This window comes from Cibotium barometz, chromosome 6 (assembly GCF_041138505.1).
Source record: "Cibotium barometz isolate CiBa-2024 chromosome 6, ASM4113850v1, whole genome shotgun sequence".
In the NCBI taxonomy this organism is placed as follows: Eukaryota; Viridiplantae; Streptophyta; class Polypodiopsida; order Cyatheales; family Cibotiaceae; genus Cibotium; species Cibotium barometz.
Window position 1 is genome coordinate 44,025,041 of NC_141051.1, and position 15,444 is coordinate 44,040,484.

Here is a 15,444-nt window from a genome sequence, read left to right on the forward strand (position 1 = left end):
TAAAAAAGGTGATCAAGTATTTCTCAAGGTTCCCCCAAGTTCGGAAACTTCGAGGACGAGCAAAGTGCCAAAGTTTTTGCCTAGGTATTGTGAACCTTTCACAATACCTAAGCGTGTAGGTGAAGTTGCCTACAAACTAGCTTTGCTAGAACATTCCAAGATTCACCTAATATTTCATGTTAATCATCTGCGAAAACGATTAGGGCGAAGATGCCAATGTGGATACATGTGTTCTTGTAGATTTAATTGAGCCTTCGGTGTTACCACACGAGCCAGAGCGCATCTTGGATTTTCAAGAGAAGCAAACTCGTCATAGAATTGAACAACAATGTCTAGTTAAGTGGAAGGATAGACTGGAAGAAGGTTCAACTTGGGAGGATGTTAGTACTCTCAAGACCCGATATCCTACCTTTGTTTTCGAGGACGAAAACTCTTCCAAAAGGGGGGAGTAGTGTCAGGACATGGGTAGTACTAGGGGGAGTATGGCGGTTTAGGGAAGTCCGGACTAGTGTGGACAACCAAGGCTATAGTTAGTTGGCTAGGGTCCCTATATCTGGCGGTTGGGTGGAGAGTTGACTAGGGTCCCTATATCTGGCGGTTGGGTGGAGAGTTGCACTATTCTCTTCTAGCAGGTTTCATGGAGGTCTCATGGATCTCTCACTGAGAGAGTAGCAAGAAAAAGAGAAAAAAAAGAGCTCAAGAAGGAAGATTCAAGATAGGATCATGGGAATTTTGAATTGAGTGAAAAGAAAAATTATGATGATCTCCTAAAGGATTAAAAGGACACGAAGAAAATATTACCTTTCCACAATTGTTGATTCTTTCCTCCACTTTTTAGAAGCAATAGGGTAAAGCTATAAGTATCACATCTTCTCATCATCCAAAAAAGGGCCTTGAGGTGCACAAGTTTGGCATCAAGTTTTTAGGAGATGCCCATCATTGAAGCTTTGTTAAAAGTTCAATGGGTCTATGTTGATGAAGGTGCAACAATAAATGTCAAGAGCTAAACTACCATGCAGAGCTTGGGACGACTTGAATGCAACCAAATCACTTGTTTAAATCAAGATGGCAATCAAAACAAGGGTTATGGCTCTTGCTTCAAAATATATATTAATGATGTGACAAAGAACTGGGATACATATGTTTGGTATCTCTCTTGAGATACCAAAAATATAAACATCTTTGAGGTGTCAACACAAAATTGAACTCAAATCTAATATGCTAAGCTTGTGGTGAAAAATGTTTAGGGGATTGAGAAAAATCTAGTGAGATATTCTAAAAGTTAAAATTTCTATCTTATTATCTATTAGGTTTAGCTTTCTAGTTGAAAATTCTAAGTGTCTCGTGAGTTGTTTTGTAACACTAAACAAGGGTAATACATGGAGAATATGTGTACTCTTAGTCAATGCACAAAGAGGAATCATCACTTTCTGACTTTTTTGGATGAGATTCTTAATCAAGTTGTACAGACATGAAAGGGACAATTGAATATTCCTACTATTTTCAAATTATAACTTTCGAGGAGAATAACCACTTTTGGGTTTGTTTTTCGTATAGAACTATGCATTTCATACTAATATATGCTTCAACTACATTTCAAAAGGTTTATGAACTATGTGTTTGAACTTTACCTTGGGTCATTTATAAGAGTTTATCTTGATGATTTTGTATTAACAATTCTAGTCTAATGAAACACTGTGAGTTGATCTCTAAGTAGAAATCTGAATCCACAAGAAATCAAGTATGTGCTAAGGGTACACATTTAGATCCCAAAATTTGAATCCATAAGACATCAAAGTATCTACTGATGGGACACATACAGATCCCAAGAAGGTTATGGACAGAGTGAGACCCTTCATCTCACTATACCTTGTTTAGGCAATTTGTCTTTGATTCCTATTGTTATGCTTCTTCAACCTCTACTTTAGAAGAGAGTGTGAGCTTTCGATGTATTTTGATTTTTTTTTCTTATATTTTTTCTCTCTCATGAGAGACCAAAAACGTACACATATTTGAGGTCTGGCTAATGCATTTTTCAAGACAAAATTGAACTCAAACTTGATGCTGAGCTTATGGTGAAAAAAAGTTTAGGGGATTGGTAAAAATCTATTGAGATATTATAAAAATTAAAATTGAAAGCTTTTTATCTTTACATTTCCAGTTTAATCTCCTGAGCTATTATAACTCTAAACAAGGGTAATACGGGGATAATATGTGTTGACTTAAAGAAGGAGAATATGTGTCGACTAAACAAGGGTAATAAGGGGAGAATATGTGTTGCCTTAAAGAGGGATCATCAACCCTCTAATGTTTTGGATGAGATTATTAACCAAGTTGTAAGGTAGAATGTATATGATGAAAGGAGGATAAAAGGAAAACCATTTTTTTGGGGTTGTTTTTCTTATAGAGTTAGCATTTCAGACTAATCAACTTGGTGTTATCTGCAACATACATGTGGATGGATATATTGCCATGTGCGAAGGCTAGTTTTTGTTAAATAAAAAATAGAAAGTCTTGAAATTAACAGGGAATGGATATTCACACCCAGCTTGTGTATACAACTCACGCACACCACCAGTGACAATTTGTGATTAATTTTTTGATTAGTAAAAAAGAAGATCTCACAGTATATACATACATATACATATACATACACACATACATGTATAGAGATACACACACATATATACTCGTATACATAAATTTTCCAGTAGAACAGCACACATTAATTTAAAAAAAACCTTTCTTCATAGCCTTCTCGAGGGTCCAGGTTGCTTGGTGGATGACCAGCCAGGCCAGAATGGCGTGTTTTCTTTCTTGAGCAAAGGCCCAGCATTGGACCTTCCTCATGGGGACTTGTAACCTCACCTTTTTTAATATATTCCTCTGTTTTAACTTTTTTTTAAAAAAACCTTTTTGTGGAAGCAATTGCCCTTTGAGGAATAGCCAGATTCAAAGCGTCGGTTCCTACTTCTTTTTCGAACTTAGAGCTGGTTTCTAAAAGGAAACTCTTAACGAGGAGCAGCAGCAGCAGTTAGTAGCTTCATCAAACAGATCTATTGTAAATTCTAGAAAAGTCCTCTCGTCTCTTAATTACCGCAATTTTTAAAGCTTTCTGAAGGCCCATGCATGCATGCTGCTACCGTCTACGCTAGCTTTTCACCTGCAATCCTCCTGATGATCCTTGTCTCGAAAGCTCTAAGCTCACGCTGCACACAATCCTTCATGTTTATGTCTCTAAATCCATAATTCCATAATCTATGTATGCTGATTAAGTACATTAAGCATCATTAGCTATCCATGGTGCAAGCTTGAGCCTTACTGCTCAATGAGAATCTAGCAAGGTTAAGGAGGATTGCCTTGGCTATGGCTTCTGCTCCCCTCTCCATTCAACACCCTCAGCAATCACCAAGCCAGCAAGGCAATGGCAACAATGTGGCTGTTATAATTGTTACTATCATTGCAGTTTTAGCTTTGTCTTCTCTGCTAGTGGTTGCCTTGTACTATTTCTATGTTAAAAGAAAGAATGAGGAGAAACAAACATTCTCTCAAGTAAGCCAAGGTGAAATCACTCGTATATACACTTCTTGCTGTGTCTGTGTTCTAATAATTAGTGTGCTCAACCACATATAATTGTTTTTAAGATGATTTAACTAATTGCTTAGGGGTCTTTATACTGAGTGACGTGCAAGATCAATGCAGTTAATTACCCTTATTTTGGTGGATTTGACCCTCTGCGTTAATTTACTAAAGCTCTCTCTTCTCCCTTATTTTGGTGGATTTGTCACTCTGCATTAATTAACTGAAGTGCTCTCTTCTCTCTTCGTTATGCAGATTTCCAGAAGAGTGCAACTCAGTACATGCTGCCTGCAATGCATGTTTCTCCAACAGAGGCCCAAGTGTTCACTCACAAGCAATTGCAATTTGCAACAAGCAATTTCAGCTCTACAAATGTGATAGGCCATGGCGGTTTCGGCTCTGTGTATAGGGGTTTTCTCCCAGATGGCAGGATTGCTGCCATCAAACAGCTAGACAGAGCTGGCAAGCAAGGAGACCACGAGTTTCGAGTTGAGGTACACCCTTCCACTCTTGTCATGCATACACTTCTACTGCCCTTCTCATACATGCTTTTCTATGGTGCTTCAAACATGGTTTTCCATGTTGAACTATGCATACATTCATTTCTATGATGCTGCAAACATGGTTTCCCACATTGAAGGCCGCACGGTCTGCATCGAGGTATCCCCTTCCACTCTTCTCATGTGTACATTCATTTCTATGTGCTTCCAACATGGTTTCCCATGCTGAAGACCACACTGAGGCACTCCCTTTCTCATGTATACATGCATTTCTATTGTGCTTCAAACATTGTTTTTAATGCTGAAGACCTTTGCACTCCCTTCCACCTTGTCTCATGTATGAATGCATTTCTGTGGTGCTTCAAATATTGTTCAATCATCAGTTTCGTGTCGAGGTACCGCCTTCCACTTTTCTCATGTAAGTATGCATTTCCATGGCACTTCAAATGTGGTTTCCCAAGATGCATGAGTTTTACATCGGGTACCCCCTCCCACTTCTCTCATATGCATTTTCTCTGTTACTTCCCCTTGTTGAAACATGTGGAAATACAAATGCAAACAGATACAAAGAATGAGAAACCTGCCTATGTATGCTTCCTTTGTTTCTTTGTGTGTATAATGCCTCACTTTTTCTTTGATGCCCATGCTTTTGATACAGGTGGACCTGCTCAGCCGCTTGCATTCTCCTTATCTTCTTGACTTGATAGGCTATTGTGCAGATCAAGACCACAGATTGCTTGTCTATGAGTACATGCCAAATGGAAGCTTGCAAGAACATTTGTACTCTGATGGTAAGATTTCAGTTCATCATTGCACTTGTGCTTAATTCTATGACATTAGAACTAGTTTTTGAGCTTTTCTCTTTTCTTCTTAAAAGTTATTTATACAGCTTTATGCTGGGCCCTAGGCAGGAGACATTGAGTGGTAGGAAGATGCAGATTTGACGCTTTTTTTTGTGGGGCTGGGGGGAGCTTGGCTCTCCCTGTTTCCTAGCCAATTCCTAAAACTCCGTTTGTCTAGCATTTCCGTTTCTGTATCCATCTTTATTTCTGTTTCCTAATCTCACACCTAAGCATTTCTCCCACACTTTCTACCCAGTAAGATTTTCTTGTTCTCTCTTCCAAAATATGATCCATCCCAAGTTTCTCCTCTATTTCTCTCTAATTTTATCATTTCTATTTACATTTACTATTTAATGTTAGAGACATGCTGTGTCATTGCGGAGACATCATCCGTTTCTGTTGCATGCAATTATGCCTCATATGAACTGATACATACTAAGGAGCTTTCAACTTTGAAGTTTGAACATCTGGGAGAGGGTTGGAGATGATTTCAAGCTGACTGTAACTGGACAGGGCACTAAAAGAACATGTCCTTTGTGTAATGGACTGTTGCAGTTATGAGAGATTCAACACAGCTCTTAACTGGGAAATGGGCCCTAGCACATAACGGTAGATGCTTGAGTCTGAAATCAGTCTCCTGGAGTGTAGTCGAGTCGGTTAAGGAGTTGAACTCCCAAGCTCGAGGTCGCGGGTTCATTTCCTCCTCCTTGGAGTGGATGGATGTGTGATGATGTAAACATAAAAATAGAAAGGCTAGGTATGTCACTTTGGATTGCTTCGGGCTCCACAGGAAGGGTACTTAAGGCAGCACTTTGCCCTGTGCAAGGGGTTGCTCAGAGGAGCAGTGAGTCTAGGCTTGGTTGAACCTACTTCTGGTGGTTTACCCAATTTATTGATTATGAGCTGATGCAAGGAGGCCTTTCTTTAATGCTCCATGCTATCTATCTCTGTACTTTCTCTTGAGTTATAACACATGCATTTGTGGTTCATCTTGCCTCCACAATTTGCATGATGTTTGCCTCGTGCTAACCTTGCACTTATTTGCACTTGTTTGGAGTAGGTACTTCTAGATCGGTACACCTGAGGATGTACTTGACAAGGCCGACCCGTGAACTGGTTGTGAATGGAGATAAGTAAGGTGGTCTTGCCACTTTTCTTAATACCTCAGGAAGCACAAGCAGCTCTACTACCCACTTGGGGCCGACTAAGCTTGGAACTTTGAGAGTCTAGTTGGCTCAATCTTGCATTGGTCAGAAGAATCTTGATTGGCCTATAAAGCCCTCAATCAATTGCGCCAGTTGATTCAAAAAAGCAGAGCAGGTGGGGAAATATTTGTTTGATACAATCAAAGAATGGAAGAGTCAGTACAACAACTGCAGTAGCAGCAAGAAGACAATTGACAAGAAATAGAGCAACTGAGGAGGAGAGGCAGTCGAGGTTCTTGTGTACACGGTTTTGATTCAGTGATTCTAACCGTGCTGTCTACCCTTTTGATTATATTATCGCATTGGATTCAATAAAAGAGGGGTTGGTGATCCATATGAGTAGATGCACTAGTGGATGTAGTTTTTTTTGCGACTTCTGGAAGTCAATATGTTAGGGGTATTCTCAACAAACAGAGTTTTACAAGATCTTGTATAGGATGATACTTATTGAGGGTCAGTATTTCATCAAGGTGCTGGACCAGCAGGAAAGAGGTGCTTGATCAAAGGTTTTGTTGGAGTTTTCTTTGTGAGTGATTGGTGAGGTTGGGACTGAATGTTAGCCTCCAAAGTGGACACAAAGTGGTCTCCCAGATCTTAGGTGAGTAAGTTTCTTGGATGAGGATGGATTGGAGTTTTGTGTGTGCCACCTTTTGGACTCAGGACCATTGATGACAATTGTGGTCTTTAGTGGGAGAGAATGTGACATACCTGCAAGATGAGTCCTGGACAACAGCGTGCAGGCTGGCAGGTAGGTCGACCAGAAGGCATGGGTAGCTCCAGGCAGGTTGGGCAATTTCTACGAGTAGCAGTGCAAATATGAAAGGCAGGTATCTAGGATTATAATGGTTTAATGCTGATTTTCGAGCCAACCAGTCCACAACTCAGCAAGGAGCTGGTTGGTCAGACTGATCGGCATCTTGAAATTGTAAGAAATCAGAGACTTGTGTGCAAACACAGAGCATAACTCGCGAATGAAAGACATGGAGAATAATATTGAATTATTGTTTCCAAACTGAAGGTATCTGCTTGACATCCATGTGCTCTCCGGTTCATAGGAGCTTTGATGGTGTGTTTGAAAATTGAAGAGGCAGGAGGTTGTTTGCACAGTGAATACAAAGGTGCACTAGTAAGGTAGAGGGGACAAAGTGGAACAGATGTACAGATCTACACGAGACTTTGTAGTGGAATCAGAGTATGGCAAGGTTTTCAGTCAAAGGGATGATGACAGTCATCAAGTTGGAAGCATTTCATCAAGTTTAGCAGGAGGGGATGCCATGTGCATGCCACATGGACATGAATAACCCTAGACTTTGGCAGCTGATTCAGCAGATTGATTAGGGCTTTTTGCAGGCTTAGGATGGCACAAGAGCAAGTCCAAGGGGCTAGACAATAGTCGGCCAAGAGGACAGCCCACACGTGTGAAAGTCGGCAGCATTAAAAGATGATTTATTGTCCTCTCTGCTGGGCTGACAGCAGGTCGGCCTGCACCAAGGCAAATAGTGAGCCTATATAAGGCTTAGCATGCAATTGTGTTGATAATCAAGATCCCCTCTTGGGATTTGGTCATAGATTAGGACTTTCGGAGTCAAGATCACCTTTTTAGGTTGTTGGGCATTCATGTGAGCCTATAAAAGGCTAGGCCATCATTATTCATAGATCATCTGCATCCCTTATGGCGCAGGTCCTTGTCATTCTACAATCAGTTCATTAAGGTAAAATTCAGTCCTCTTTTGGAAGGCCAAAGGCCACAATCATATACATCTTTTTGTACCATATCAATATGCTGAAAATACAGTTCATCTCTATAACAAGGCTTCCGCGCATGCAACATTGGTATCAGAGCATTCAGGCTCAGCCATCTAAGCACTCAGTTGTCCCAAGAAAAGGTGCACAGATCCATGGAAGAATGAAGCTAGGGTAGCCTTTTTGAGATGGTCTACAACCTGTTACCTGTGCGAACGGGCACTTATCTATTGTAAGACGGCGCTGGAACATATAAAGCGGCTTTACCAATGTCAAATAGGGATAGTCTACGGACTTCGTGTACATAGTTGTTAAGACTAGTAATAGAGGTTGGACCATTTTAAGTTTGGCCGGTCTAGTGTGAAAACTAGTCACTTGTATATAAGTCATTTTTGGCAATAAGCAATACACAGTCATTCCCTTGCAATAGTTTTCTTGTGAGCTCTCTTCTTACTTGCTTGCATGGTATTGTTGTTGGAACATGAAGTCAAGGTGTCCTAGTGTGTACTAGGAACTAGTCTTTGTGTGTGAGTTGCCATGTGGCACTCTTTCTATTATCCCATATAGTTGGGTGTCATCGTAACACTTGTACTTCACTTCTATATAAGTGAGGTCTCTATCATGAATAAATTATCCAGCAAGCTCTCAAGTCTTTTTATGAACACAAGTCTCAATCTTGTGGCCTAACTGAACTTGAGTCTATGTCTGAGTAGTTAGCTTCTTCATCATGCTTGTCTTTGTGTTCTTTCCGCCTTAGCTTAGCCTTGCTCAGTTCTTCCTGCTTTCTAATCTAGCTTAGCAGTAGCTTCCATGTTCCTTCATGTGGTATCAGAGCCACGATACCCTCGTCGTCACGTTGCCTCGTCTTCCTCCTTCTAGCCTTGATGCTGCCCTGATTCTCTTCTCCTTGCCTCGCCATTAGCCTCATCATCTTTGCCTCAAGTCTGCCGGCCATTGCCTGCATTCTACCAGCCATAAGCTGCCCCAGATCTGCGCCATTTTCTTCTCCAGATCTGCGCCATTCTCCGCTGGAAATCTGCCCCACATATGCGCCACATTGCCTGAGATCTGCCATCTATTTCTGCCCCAAAATCTGCGCCACATTTCCAGCCATCTGCCTCAGCATCTTCCCATGAATCAGCCCGCCATTTTCAGTTCACTGTCTGCGTGTATGGGAGCTGCGTATAGCTAATCTTCATTTCGAGTTGAGATATCTCTCAGATTGATTCATCATGATGAATACTCACGCTGCCATTGAGAAGTTCAATGGCCAAGGATTCCACACCTGGCAAATGAAGATCAAGTTCCACTTGATGAAGCACAATCTGTGGAATCTGGTCAAGGGAACTTCTTCATCAAACGAGAAGGAGAAGGAAAAGGAACCTCAACGTCTCGAGCAAGCATTCGCAATCATTGCATTGGGTCTTGGAGACAATTATCTGCATCACATCTCTGATCTTGAAGACCCTGCTGACGCTTGGAAAGTGCTTGATCACTTATTTGGTGCAAGTAGCAAGCATTCAAAGTTGTCACTCAAGATTGAATTCTTTGAGTTAGATCTAAAACCTGGAGCACCTTTGGATGCTCATATCAACAAAATGCGAAGCCTAATGAATCAATTGGCTTCCGTTCACTCTCCGGTAACAGAAGATGATGCTATGGCAGTGCTTCTCAAAAGCATGCCTGAAGATTATGACAACTTGGTCATGACACTGAAATATGGTCCCGATCCTTCATTTGAAGGGATCATAAGTGCATTGCAGGAAGATGAAAGGAAGCGGGAGAAGCGAAAGGATCACCAAGTGGAGGGAGAACAAGCTTTGGCAACCAAGTTCAAAAGGATTTCTTTTAAAGCTTGTAGACATTGTGGCAAAAACAATCATGATGAGAAAGATTGTTTTCGCATCAAGCCATGTGGGATTTGTGGCAAGAATGGCCACTCTGAAAGTAACTGTTTCTCAAAGAAAAATTCAGCAAATATGGTGGAGGACACAAGTGATGAAAAAGCATATATGGTAGATGATAAAGATTTTTGTTTCTAGGGTTTCCTTGCCTGGATCATGTTTCCAAAAAGGATTTTTGTAAACCTGTTGCAACCGCTATGAGTATGCAAAGGTATCTTGTCTTATCTGTTTGAACCTCTCAGAGGTATCTATTATATTTTGTGTGTTTGTCCTGGTATATCCCATATTCTGTACCTACCCAAGGATGTCCAACTTGCATGAGAGACTAGAGCCGTGGATTTATCCTTGACCAGAGACCCTGGCATGAGAGACCATGAGCCTATGATTTATCCTTGCAGTATGAGGCATTTCCTTGAGGGGGGATTTGTTGGGAATATCAAGGAACTGCATCTTTTATAAACTCATGATATCACTCACCTTTCCTTCATGGGGGGGTGTTGGAACATGAAGTCAAGGTGTCCTAGTGTGTACTAGGAACTAGTCTTTGTGTGTGAGTTGCCATGTGGCACTCTTTCTATTATCCCATATAGTTGGGTGTCATCGTAACACTTGTACTTCACTTCTATATAAGTGAGGTCTCTATCATGAATAAATTATCCAGCAAGCTCTCAAGTCTTTTTATGAACACAAGTCTCAATCTTGTGGCCTAACTGAACTTGAGTCTATGTCTGAGTAGTTAGCTTCTTCATCATGCTTGTCTTTGTGTTCTTTCCGCCTTAGCTTAGCCTTGCTCAGTTCTTCCTGCTTTCTAATCTAGCTTAGCAGTAGCTTCCATGTTCCTTCAATTGTGTTCTTACTTGCTTGATGAATGCTTGGTTGGATAGGTGTGATTGTAGGTTTCCCTCTTGCATTAGCTTCTTCTTTTCTTGCCTTTTGTGAGAGAGAACCATCATGAAGGACCATCTCTTCTTGCTTCTATCTAGACATTGAGAGCTCTCCGTTCACCCCTTTGGCAAGGGAGACCCTTGTGTTACCCTTACCCACTTTTTTCACTCTTCTCCTGCGGACAGTTCTAGAAATGGTCGCTTCTACTCGGTTCTTTCCCTTGTCTCCTAATTGAGCTTGGGCTCGTGTCAAGAAATTAAGTGGTGAGATATTTCCAGGTTGCACACTAATGGTTCAAATGGTGGCCTGATTGGCAGTAGAAGTCGAACCACTTGCGCGGTATGGATAATCCTTGATCAAATGATCAATACCACATTTAGTACAAGTGAGTATTGGAATCTCGGGGGGTTCACCTCAAAAAATGTTAGTGTACCACGTGAGTTCAGTAGGAGGGGTTTTTTAATTAGATACATTGAGAAAAAATAACAAGATTACACTAACAGGAGGGGTTTTTAATTCAACTTTAGAAAAAAATCCGTTAGTTCATAAGTAAAGAGGGGTTGTTTTATTAGGGGCATCGCGGTGTGACCACGGAGTGAGGATGCGACAAACGAGCTAGTGCACTGACACGGGAAGTTATAGATTGTGGCACATGCTTTGACAAGGCTAAGGTAAGCTCTTGACTTGAATATAGACAAAGTGTTAGCCAATAGTGTACAGTAGGACACAAAGCTGCAAGTTGAAGCTTTCAGTCAACCATATTCATTGTAGTAGAGATCCAGTTGTATTACTTCCTTCTTGTACATAATACAGACAATAGTTTAGGACTCGTGTGTTTTTGTGTTATTTCTATCTCTGAAAAGCCTAGCACATAGGCACAAGTGTTCTACATGGCATGTGATCACAATGAAACCATCCTTGGAGAGTCGAGACTCAAGAAGAAGTGGTCTCTATATATTAGGTTTTCATGCCAAGCTTGGAGGAAGCCATGTCTGATGTATATAAAGCTATAGTAGATCCAACCAGATGATTCAGTTGATCTCCTACCATGTGATTTCTATCTCTGAAAAGCCTAGCACATAGGCACAAGTGTTCTACATGGCATGTAATCACAATGAAACCATCCTTGGAGACTCAAGAAGTGGTCTCTATGTATTAGGTTTTCATGCCAAGCTTGGAGGAAGGAGACACCCATGTCTGATGTATATAAAGCTATAGTAGATCCAACCAGATGATTCAGTTGATCTCCTACCATGTGAGGTCCAAGAATGTAGATTCCAAACTATACTGAAAAGGGGGAAGACAGTCCACCTGGAGGCTGTGTGCATCAACCATTTGACTACCTCCAAGTACCATGCTGGCAAGGATAATGATGGTGATGGTGCTGATGAGGTGGAGGGCAGTCCAGCCAGCCTAACCCACTCCCTGTCCCTGTCCCTGTCCCTCTCCCTCTTGTGATGTAGCATAGATGACTCTAGTGCCAGCCTTGGAAGGCAATCCCTATCGAGAGTCCATTGGCTAGCTCAAAGGTCAAGTACGTGGCCAGATTCATGTGTTTATAAGGGCTACTATGCCAGATCATTGTAATATTGTCTAGGCGCCCAATGAGCAGCCAAGTGTGGACTGAGTTATTGGGTTATTGTGTGAACACATTTAGTTAGAAATTATTATTAGGGTTGGTAGAGTTGGTAGAGTTGGTAGCCAATTCACCAACATTACACACTATAAATAGGAATCTAGGCCTTAGCCATATTCATTCATTGATTAGTCAATCATCATTGAATCATTGAGAACTCAAGAGCAGTGCTACCATTGAGAATCTCTATTCAGCATTGTATATGTTTCATGTTAGTAATACACGGTAGATTAGGTCATCTCTCTGTACTTGTACTGTGTATTGAGCATGAAGAAGAGGCAGTTTGTGCATGGGTTTAAGTCTCTAATCAGGTGATAATCACAATCAATCAATTCATAAACACGCTTCCACAAGCACCCATGTTACAGTCGTGATTTGATGACTAGTTCCTTTTCTTATGATGACTCTTGGATTTGGTTTTTGGTTTCAGTTTTCTTTTGGATGGCATGCTCAGTAAATTGATCAGTTAGATCAAATTTTTTGTACAGGTACTGTTGGCAATCCCCCCATGTTAGATTGGGGTACTAGAATGCGCATTGCTTTGGATGCTGCACGTGGTTTGGAGTATCTTCATGAGCTTCTTAATCCTCCTGTGATCCACCGTGACTTTAAGACGAGCAACATTCTCCTCGATGAGAACTTCAATGCCAAAGTTTCGGATTTTGGACTGGCCAAACTTGGTTCTGACAAGATAAATGGTCAAGTCTCTACTAGAGTCCTAGGTACCCAGGGATATGTTGCCCCAGAGTAAGTATGCCATTGCCACTAAATGTTCAGAAATTTATGAATTTCTTGTTTCTGGAAAGGTTTTAAAGGATGTTAGATTTGCCATCAGCTGGATTTCTATGTAGTTCATCATGATAATAACCATGATAATAATTTGTGGTGGTGGATAAACTTAGAATCAATTGTTTTTGGTCCCCATTGATAGGTATGCTTTGACAGGCCACTTGACCATAAAGTCAGATGTTTACAGCTTTGGGGTCGTCTTGTTGGAGCTTCTGACAGGACGTGTTCCGGTGGACATGAAAAGACCTCCTGGTCAAGGTGTGCTAGTATCTTGGGTAATCTCTCTCTCTCTCTCTCTCTCTCTCTCTCTCTCTCTCCCCCCACACACCATGGATGTTATGTGGGAAAAGGCTGTTCATGCTTTTTATGAGAAATGTCAGTAAATAATGTGAGTATTAATTCACTGAACATGTCAGTAGATAATGTCAGTAGATAATGCGAGTCTTAATTCACCAAACATGTTCTGTAACAGGCACTACCACAATTGACTGACAGAGAGAAGGTAGAAGCTATGGTCGACCCTGTGCTGAGGGGACAACACACCTTGAAAGAATTGATTCAGGTAATGCATGTACACACTATTATAAGGGTGTTTTGAGAGTTTGAGCCATCATTTCATAAGATGTGTGTATGCAGGTGGCTGCCATAGCTAAGATGTGTGTTCAGCCCGAAGCTGATTATCGTCCCTTCATGACCGATGTGGTGCAGTCATTGGCGCCTCTTGTGAAGCAGCGTGGCGGCTCTCGTAATGTAGCCACCAGCTCCCCTGCAAGCTTGCAGCACCATCATCACATAGTGACCCTCAAATCATGCTCTCTTCAGAGCCCAGGTTAGCCTTTGCTGGTTCAAGCAAATGCACATGCTGATCAAGTGTGTAGTATTATTTGTTGATAATCGTGATGGTTATAAAGATGGTGTATGATGATGTTAAGGTCAATGATGATGATAATGATGGTCAATGATATTAATGATGATGATAATGATGGTGATGATGACAATATTAATGATGATGATAATGATGGTGATGATATTAATGATTATGATGATAATAATGGTGATGTGATGGTGGTGACATAAAAATGATGTGTGGATGGTGGTGATGTATGAAACTGATAGCAACCCATTAACTTACTTCTAGGCTGGAACCTGCAGGTAGATTGAGAACCCACTAAAGAAAGTCGCTTGATTCTTGTACTAATATGAATTGAGATACCCATCAAAGGGTTGGTAGCCTCACTGCATTACAATCCTATATCTGAGAGCCCATTGATTGCTTTTCTTGTGATGGGATCAAGTAAAAGAAAAGTAGAAAGAGAGCACGGCGAAGCGACTCGGCATCGAAGGTTAGCAATTCAATGCAATACAGTTTGATCTGAGAAACTAGGCAAATGTAGAGGAAGATTAACATTAGTATGGGCAGATTGTTTGCTTCTTTACAAAGAGGATGCTATGATGAAAGACTACCTCTAGTACGTCCTATCTCAAGGGATTATATATACTCTACTAAATTATTGTTAAACCATTTGAAGTTTGATTCTTTAAATTTTAATGAATACCCCAAATGAGCCAAAGTTCGATTCTATGAATGCTTTAGATACTTTGGGTTGATGTTTTGTTTGGTGAGATGGAAGCCAGGCAGGCATTAACATAACTAGAATAAAGTGCAACCTTGCCTAATAGAGCCCATGAAGATGATTTTTTTCTCATTGTTTGCCCCCCACCCCCCCCCCCCCCCCCCCACCCCTCTCTTTCAACCCCCTAATTGATGTCTTTTCGTCCATGAAAAGCTTACATAGATCAAATTTAGGTTTTAGATTATTGGAAGATAATATTTAGATCCTACCTTATAGTGAAGCTCACACAAGGAATTCAAAACAACCTCAAGTGTTGACTGTAAGTGCTCCTTAATGGTTTTGTGGTGGGAAAGTTAAGTGAAAAAATGGGATTGCCTTAGGGTGATTGTGATAAAATTCATTTTGCAGGCCTATCTACAATTTTATATGCCTTTCATTGATTCCAAGAAATGTCTTGGAAAGGGGATACTCCCCTTCACAAACCCCAAATCACTAAGTTGTATACTAATAATGTGGATTAGGGACCTTTGAAATATATCTCAACAAGCTTTGAGATCTGAAAAGGACAGCTGAGATATGGTCTACTAGATGCAAAGGCTTGTGGGAAAAGAAAGTCCCATTGAGAATGAAATTCTCTCTACCCAAAGTCTTGATGGGGGCTCTTCCCTTGGACTCCAAGCTTCTTCAAAAAAACATGGGCTCTAGGAAGTGCATGAGATGCATTTCCAAGCAATAAGATGTCCATGGACTCAAATGGGAAGGTGAATGTTAGACATGCTAAAACAAA

General features: G+C 40.9%; 1 protein-coding gene across 4 annotated transcripts; it reads left to right on the forward strand.

Moving 5' to 3' along the window:
* Nucleotides 1-2,924: 2,924 nt before the first annotated feature.
* Nucleotides 2,925-14,634, forward strand: LOC147637785 (putative serine/threonine-protein kinase PBL7). Of its 4 annotated transcripts, none has more exons than XM_086799624.1 (8): nucleotides 2,925-3,061; nucleotides 3,835-4,073; nucleotides 4,738-4,870; nucleotides 12,783-13,041; nucleotides 13,226-13,358; nucleotides 13,556-13,645; nucleotides 13,720-13,912; nucleotides 14,222-14,634. In XM_086799624.1, the coding sequence occupies exons 2-8, from the start codon at nucleotides 3,861-3,863 to the stop codon at nucleotides 14,242-14,244; spliced, it is 1,044 nt and encodes a 347-aa protein (XP_086655750.1). In that variant the 5' UTR covers nucleotides 2,925-3,061; nucleotides 3,835-3,860; the 3' UTR covers nucleotides 14,245-14,634. The 4 variants fall into 4 exon arrangements, with proteins under 4 accessions (XP_086655750.1, XP_086655747.1, XP_086655748.1 ...); XM_086799621.1 differs by having other exon boundaries at nucleotides 2,929-3,562; XM_086799622.1 differs by having other exon boundaries at nucleotides 2,929-3,562; nucleotides 14,236-14,634.
* The last annotated feature ends 810 nt before the right edge of the window (nucleotides 14,635-15,444 follow it).

Bases quoted from the DNA above. Each gene is read 5' to 3' on its own strand.
- LOC147637785 (XM_086799621.1), top strand. From the start codon at position 3,367: ATGGCTTCTGCTCCCCTCTCCATTCAACACCCTCAGCAATCACCAAGC. The intron at 13,359-13,555 runs GTAATCTCTCTC...GTTCTGTAACAG, and splicing joins AAGGTGTGCTAGTATCTTGG to GCACTACCACAATTGACTGA. The intron at 13,646-13,719 runs GTAATGCATGTA...GTGTGTATGCAG, and splicing joins CCTTGAAAGAATTGATTCAG to GTGGCTGCCATAGCTAAGAT.